Source organism: Lonchura striata, chromosome 22 (genome assembly GCF_050655825.1).
Source record: "Lonchura striata isolate lonStrDom1 chromosome 22, ASM5065582v1, whole genome shotgun sequence".
In the NCBI taxonomy this organism is placed as follows: domain Eukaryota; kingdom Metazoa; phylum Chordata; class Aves; order Passeriformes; family Estrildidae; genus Lonchura; species Lonchura striata.
In genome coordinates this window covers 7,498,277-7,505,831 of record NC_140724.1, presented here as the reverse complement: position 1 = coordinate 7,505,831, position 7,555 = coordinate 7,498,277, and the positions used below count along the sequence as shown (strand labels likewise).

The window sequence follows — 7,555 nt, the reverse complement described above, 5'->3', positions numbered from 1 at the left end:
TTCAGCCCAGCTCCAAAGGGTACAAACCACTGGGGAGATGGGGACACTGGGGATGACCCAGGCTGGACCCTGAGGGAGAGACGCCTGTAGGGAAAGCACCAAAAAAGAGGCATGGAGCATAAAAGAATTGGGATGGAGGGCAGCGGTGGGAAGCTAGGGAGTGAGGAAGTGATCAAGGAGGGACCAAAACCCACAATTAAACCAGATTTAACTGGCAGCAGTTGAAAGCCTCATGCTGAGCCAGTCCAATTCTGCCCAAACCTAGCAAAAAGTGGGAAGTTCTCATCCAGCAGCTGCTTTACCTGGAAAGATGTGTCAGGGGGTTTTGGTGAGCACTGGACACTTCTCCTGTGACCAAACCTGGAGTATCTGTGTCAGTTCATTGGCTCTGAGCCACAGCTCCCTTCCCGTTCCACCTTCCATGCCCCACTGACCCATCACGAGGCACAAATCCCAGGATCATGATCATTATTTTATTACTTCCAGTCTCACGTGCTTCCCTTCCCATCTGGAGCGGACTTTCATCCTGTTCCCGAGCTTTTACCAGCAGACAGAAGGACTTTGTTGCTGCTGGAGGAGTGTGAGCTTGTGCCATGGATGCCTTGGGGCAGTGGGGGAGAGCAGCACCCAAACACTGGGAATACTGGGAGGCTGGGGTCCTGCTGCTCCCAGGGATGACTCTGGAAGCCCTGGAGAGCCTGCTGCTCTCAGACAGCTCTGGGGCTGCAGGTGGAGGTGGGCTTTGGGGGGGGCTGCAGGTGGAGGTGGGCTTTGGCGGGGGTCAGTGATCCTGGTGGGATCAAGCAGCCACGGGAGCTGCTGGTACCGTGGGAGCTGCTGGTGCCGCCTGTTTTGGGGTTATCTTGACTTCTCCCCTGGCCACACCAGCTCTTGGGGAGCTCCCTTCATGGCCAGGGACCAGCACTGGACATGATGGTGGAAGGGGGTGCATTTTTTGGTGGGGGTGAGGTCCAACTCAATCTGGGAGTGGGAACGGCGTCGTCCTGGATGAAATCCCTCAGCCTGGCGTAGAGACGGGTCTGCTGCAGGTGTGTGACAGCTGAGAGCGAGGTGGGGGTGATGTGCTGGGAGCAGGGGGCCCTGCTGGTGGCATGGCAGGCTCTAGTCTCCCTTCTTGGAGCTGGTGGCCTGCAGGCGCATCTTCAGCCACGCCGCGTCCGCGTAGAGGTTGCGCTTGAGGATGGTGCTGGCGCAGATGATGGCTCCTTGCAGGGCTCCCATGAAACCCCCCAGGCACAAATCCTGCCCTGAAAGGAGGGAGCAGCAGATGAGCAGCCCTGTGAGCAGCCCTCACTCCCCACTCCACCCCAGCCAACCATCAGTGGTGGTTTGGGCATCACCTTCCAGCTGCCCCCACACCATCCCTGGGGTCTGAACCCACACACCCTGCCCTGTCTGACCTTCCTTGTCTCCAGCAGGATCTCCTCATCCTGCCCCACCTTCCCCAGATGGGAACTCTCCATTCTACACCGGGCAAGGAGACAACCTCCCAGAGCTGGGGGAGCACAGCCCTTCCCTCCTCCCCCGGGACCGTGGAACTCTGCTTTTCCAGGCGTTATCCCGCTGCTCCCAGCGGCTCTTCCCCTTATTCCGCTTCAGGATTGGAGGTTTTCTCCGCCCACATCCCGCTCCCCGGGGCTGGCCTCGAGTGAGGACACCGGTGGCCCCGTCACCTGTCAGGTAGAGGTTGGGCACGGCCGTGTCTGCCCGCACGGTGGCAATGGCCTCGGCCTGCAGGCGGGGGATGCCGTGGTCGGTGCCGTAGAGCTCCCCGTGGGGACTGGCGATGTAGTGCTGGTTGGTGAGGGGAGTCCCGCCCGAGAGGTACTCGATCTGCGGGGGGACAGGGGGTCTGCAGGAGCCTGGCTGTGGGGTACGGTCTGGGACGGGTTTCCTGGCAGACCCTGGCATAGTGGTTCTGGCCAGGTTTCGTCCCAGGATGGTTCTGGAGGATCATCCTGGGATGGGCATGCAGGTCTGCCCAGGTTGGATGGGGATTGGAGCAACCTGGTCTGGTGGAAGGTGTCCCTGCTCACGATGGGGTGGCGCTGGATGAGCTTTTCAAACTCAAACCATTCCATGACTCCGTTGGGTAGGTAGAGGCAGCTGGAGGACCCCTGAACCCCGTGTTTCCTTACCCGGCCCTCGATGCGAGGGTAGAGCTTGGAGACAGTCTGCATGATGGCATCCACAAAAGTCTTCTTCAGGTCCTCATAGTCGTCCCCCCGCTTGTGGACCTGCTTGTCCTTCCACTCCTCGAACCACTCGTACCTGGCGAAGGTGACGATGGCCAGTGTGGATTTACCTGCAGGAGAACAAGGCTGGGGTGCTTGTCCCTGTGCCCACCCTCATCCCACCCTGTCGCTGCCCCAAACCCAGGGGATGTCCCCAGATCCTTGGGGTTCCGTGTCCTTCATCCAGGCATCCCAAAGAGTGCATTCCATGAGCCCCATGCTCAGCAGCTTTGACCAGGGATAGCTGAGTAGAAACTCCTTGTTTGGGATCACCAAACCCCAACAGGAGTTTTGAAGCCCCTCACAAGCATTTGTGGTGCCAGCCTCACCTGGGTGCCTCATTTCCCAGGTGGGGTCCTTGGCTGATGGCGAGGTGACAAAGAGCAAAGGGATGTTGTTGGCAGCTTCTTCTCTGGACGAGGCCAGGTAGCGCTTCATCCTGCATGAGAGGGAAGGGCTGAGCTGGGCTTCAGGGCACCTTCCCCCGAAAATCCTTACGACCAAACCCCCACTTTCCGAGTCACTGCCCAGGAATTCATCTCCTTACGCTCAGCGAAGCACATCCAAGGTGAAGCCAAACCTACATTCCATCCAGGTCGTTCCCTGGGAACATGAAGTAGTTGGTGGGCTGCAGCCCCAGCTCTTCCCTGGAGCCGCTGAGGCCGACGAAGACGGTGAAACCCGCCTCACCATGGCTCACCGTGCGGAGCTGGGCCTGGATCTCTGCGGCGTGGAGGGGAAAAGGGAATTAGTCTGTCCTGGGGGAAATCGGGCTTTTCTAGGATCCTCGGCTACAGAGAAGTAGTTTCTCCAATCCTGGTCCTTTCCCACCAAAGCCTGACCCTTCCCACCCACACAAACCATCCCCTTTCCACCTGACTGTGCCCCTTCCCAAGCACCTCTGTCCCCTTCCCCCCATCCTTGCCCCTTCCAGAAGGTTTTCTGGCAATCCGACTTTAAGCAGAATTTCCACCAACTCCCACGAATATTTCGGGGCCTTGCACTGTGTATTTTAGGGAATCCTCGCACCAAACCAGGACTTTGCAAACTACAGCCAATTTGGGCCAATTAATTTAACCCCCCCCCGAAGAAACGAGCGGCCCAGGGCTGGGTTTTGAGCGCCGTGGCACAGCAGCGACAGGGCGTTTGCCGGTTTTAATTGGCAAATCGGCTTTTAATTGGGATTAATGCCGTAATCCCGGCGGAGCCCGGCGCTGACGCCGCACCCGGCAGAGCCCGCGCCTCCGCCGGCAGCAGCCTCTCGTAGGTGTTGAAGATCCCGGCGTCCGAAATGATCACGGGAGCCAAGATATCCACCGAATCTTGGCCTTTTTTGACGCTCACACCTGGGAGGGGGAACCCAGAGGGGGGAGGATGAGGTGCTGGGGAAAGGATCCCCACTCTGGGAGCAGCCCCGTGGCCCAGGTGCTCACCGCAGGCTCTGCCCTGCGCGTCCAGCAGGATCCTCTGCACCGGCGCCTTCCCAAGCACGTCGCCTCCAGCCTGGCGGATCACGGGGATGGTGTGGAAGGCGATTTCCCCCGCCCCGCCCTTGGGGTACCAGGCGCCGTGGAGGAAGTGGTTCACCAGGATGCTGTGCATGGAGAAGCTGGCCTTGGAGGGGAGCACACCTGGGAAGAGGGGCGGCCAAGGAGGGTTTGGGCAAATCATGAGTTTGGAGCTTATCCTAAATATTTTAGCATGAGGAACACCCTGGGTGTGACAGTGAGAGGAAGGTGAGGAACCTGGAGGAGCAGGGAGGACATCAGGTGTGGGCGTCCCCATGGCAAGGCCGTGGTCACCAACCTGACCAAGGCATGGGGGGCTGCGAGCACAGCCCAGGAGAGGGGGTGGAGGGAAAGGGGAGCTCTGGAACATTCCCTTGTACAGGAATTATGTCACCCCATGGGGAAGATGAAGAACGGAGGGAAAGAGATGGAGATGAGCAATGGGGACATGTCACCTGCCAGTGACTCGGGGACAAGGATGCTGGCAAAGCATCCCTGCGATGAACATCCCTGCAAACCTTCCAAAAGCATGCAAAAAAGGGGGTTCTTACCTTTTTTCTGTTTCTAAAGGGTTTAAGGTCATCCCAGGGCCTCCTGGTCACCTACCATAGGTGGGGAAGATGTAGCTGAGGACAGCCCGAAGCTCAGGGTTGGGGGTGAGGCCATCCACCACCTCCTTGAGGCTGCGTGAGGCCAGGTGGCAGAAGGAGCAGAGGCGTGGGAGCAGCCCAGAGCGGATCAGGAGCCCGGCCAGGAACCTCGGGAGCATCTTCAGGATCCCCAGCAGCACAACCCCACGGCCGGCGCTCTGCAGGGAGAGCTGGGGGTCAGACACATCCCAGAGATGCTCCAAAGTGCTTTTTCCCCTTAAATTCACTGCTAGGCAGCCTGGGGAGGCGTGGGCAAGGGGAGTATTGGCTCCCTCAAAATCCTTCTCTCAAAAACCTCCTTTAAGAAAAGCTTCTGCGAAGAAAGCTTCCCCACCGAAACTCGTCCAGAAAGGTCCACCCAAAAACTTCCCCAAAAAGTTTCCTCTGAAAAAAATGGTTCTTCAGAAAAACTTCCTTCAAGAACTCTGCCCCAACTCCTTAAAGAACTTCTTCTTTAAAGAAATCTCCCCCAAAACATCCGTGACACTGCATTTTTGAGGCAGAAAGGGGCGATTTTGCACGTGTTTCCCAACGCTTTTGGGGTGCTGCCATTATTCCCTGGGGTGCCCAGCATCCAGGTGCCGGGGGGCTCCCCTGGTTGTGCGACCCCCCAGATCCAGACTGCCCCGGTGTTATCCCACCTTCACCAGGCGCTGGAACTCATCGATGGCCGCCGCCTCCCCGGGGAACTGCTCCTTCAGCCTCCGGAAATATTCCCTCTTCCCAGAATGGATGTGGAAGGTCTTGCCAGCACCCTGGGGGTCCCCCAAAACCACGGCATCGTAGATGGCCGGGAGCGGGGCCCACTGCAGCTGCCCATCCGTCAGCTGGTCCACCAGGAACCTCATCAGGGAGCCCTCCTGCAGCTGCCCCACATAGTGGATCCCTAAAACACATTTTTTCCCTTTATTTTCCTCTTTTTTCCCTTCTTTTCACTTTTTTTCCTTATTTGCATCTTCCCACCCCAGGATGAACAAACCCACCTCTTATTTATCCATCCCCACCCTATCAGCTCCACGTTGAAGGGAAAATGTGGGATACACCTGCCTCCCAGCTGGGGTGACTGGCACTGACCACAGTGTTTTTAGCTGGCAATTTTGGAGTTTTGTTACACTTGGCTATCCATCTCTGCTGTAAATAATCAATCCCGGAGATTCGGGGACACACAGAGCCGGACTTTGCCTTGACACAAGATGCGTCCTGAGGTGACATCCCCCGTGCAGGGCTGGATATGGGGAATTTGGGGGGTTTGGTATCCTACACCCAGCGGGTTTTGGGGCGAAGAGCAGGAAGATGGTTTGTGTAGCAGAGGTGCGTGCAGGGGAGCCCTCGGCCGTGACTCCCACCCCGTCCCTCGGACCCGGGGGGGTTCGGGGCCCGGGTCGCACCGGTGTCGAACTCGAAGCCCCTCTCGGTGAAGGTGTGGCAGCAGCCCCCCAGCTTGCCGTGCCGCTCCAGCACCAGCACGCGCCAGCCCGCCTTGGCCAGCAGCGCCGCGGCCGCCAGGCCCCCGATGCCGCTGCCCACCACGACGGCATCGAGCCGCGGGGGCACCTTCTCCGCCGAGAACACTGCGGGGAAACGGCGGCGTCACCGGGGCACCCCCAGCACGGGGCACCCCCGGAACCGCGCCGGGCCGCGGCTGGCACCGCGGGGTGACACTGCGGGGGACAATGCCACCCCGGGGGGGTCTGTGCCAGCCCGGAGGGGTCTGTGCCACCCCGGGGGGGTCTGTGCCACCCCGGGGAGTTGATGCCAGCCCGGGGGATTGATGCCAGCCCGGCCGGTGCTGTCCCGGGGGGTTGATGCCAGCCCGGGGGATTGATGCCAGCCCGGGGGGATACCAGCCCGGGGGATTGATGCCAGCCCGGGGATTGATGCCAGCCCGGCCGGTGCTGTGCCGGGGGGTTGATGCCACCCCGTGGGGATGCCAGCCCGGGCGGTGCTGTCCCGGGGGATGATGCACCCTGCGGTGATGCTGTCCTGGGGCGATGGCACGCCGAGCTGGCGATGCCACCCCGGCTCCAATCCCGCCGCGGGGCTGGTGGCCCCGGGGGTCCCGTACCTGTCTTAACGACGGCCCTGCGCACAGCCTTGTCGGTGACCAGCGGGGCGGGCGGGCGGCGGCTGTCGGTGGCGAAGGGGTTGCGGCTGCCCGAGACCCGGGGGAGCATGAGGGAGAGGAGGACGAGGAGGAGGAGGAGAAGGGGGGCGAGGAAGAACAGCGCCTGCAGCCACATGGTGCTGCGGGAGCCCCGCTCTGCCCCGCGGAACCGGGAACAGCGGCGGGGACGGCAGGAACGGGAGCAGCGGGCACGGGGCGGGGGGACCGCGGGGAGGAGCGGGGGCGGGCACTGGGAGCTGGGACTGGGAAGTGGCATCGGGCACTGGGAGCTGGGACTGGGAGCTGGGACCGGGAAGTGGCATTGGGCACTGGGAGCTGGGACTGGGAGATTGGGACTGGGAAGTGGCATTGGGCACTGGGAGCTGGGACGAGGAGTTTGAGACCGGGAAGTGGCATCGGGCACTGGGAGCTGGGACTGGGAGTTTGGGACTGGGAAGTGGCATTGGGCACTGGGAGCTGGGACTGGGAGCTGGGACTGGGAAGTGGCATTGGGCACTGGGAGCTGGCACTGGGAGTTTGGGACTGGGAAGTGGCATTGGGCACTGGGAGCTGGGACTGGGAAGTGGCATTGGGCACTGGGAGCTGGGACTGGGAGCTGGGACTGGGAAGTGGCATTGGGCACTGGGAGCTGGCACTGGGAGTTTGGGACTGGGAAGTGGCATTGGGCACTGGGAGCTGGGACTGGGAAGTGGCATTGGGCACTGGGAGCTGGCACTGGGAGCTGGGACTGGGAAGTGGCATTGGGCACTGGGAGCTGGCACTGGGAGTTTGGGACTGGGAAGTGGCATTGGGCACTGGGAGCTGGGACTGGGAAGTGGCATTGGGCACTGGGAGCTGGCACTGGGAGCTGGGACTGGGAAGTGGCATTGGGCACTGGGACTGGGAAGTGAGAGCTGACAATGGGCACCATGAGCTGGCACTGGGACCTGGCAACACTGGGAGGCGGCACTGGGATAATGGGAACTGAGACTGGCATACTGGGAATTGGCACTGGCATACTGGGGGCTGGAGCTGGCA

At 60.9% G+C, this 7,555-nt stretch overlaps 1 protein-coding gene across 4 annotated transcripts; it reads right to left on the bottom strand.

Moving 5' to 3' along the window:
- Positions 1–459: 459 nt before the first annotated feature.
- Positions 460–7,193, bottom strand: RETSAT (retinol saturase). Of its 4 annotated transcripts, XM_021544828.4 has the most exons (11): positions 6,479–6,758; positions 5,802–5,984; positions 5,055–5,299; positions 4,370–4,571; positions 3,689–3,886; positions 3,482–3,601; positions 2,840–2,978; positions 2,585–2,694; positions 2,160–2,326; positions 1,695–1,854; positions 460–1,268 (listed from the first exon to the last, which is right to left on the bottom strand). In XM_021544828.4, the coding sequence occupies exons 1-11, from the start codon at positions 6,651–6,653 to the stop codon at positions 1,123–1,125; spliced, it is 1,845 nt and encodes a 614-aa protein (XP_021400503.2). In that variant the 5' UTR covers positions 6,654–6,758; the 3' UTR covers positions 460–1,122. The 4 variants fall into 4 exon arrangements, with proteins under 4 accessions (XP_021400503.2, XP_021400506.3, XP_085415507.1 ...); XM_021544831.4 differs by lacking the exon at positions 1,695–1,854 and having other exon boundaries at positions 6,479–7,193; XM_085559381.1 differs by lacking the exon at positions 3,482–3,601.
- Positions 7,194–7,555: the final 362 nt, after the last annotated feature.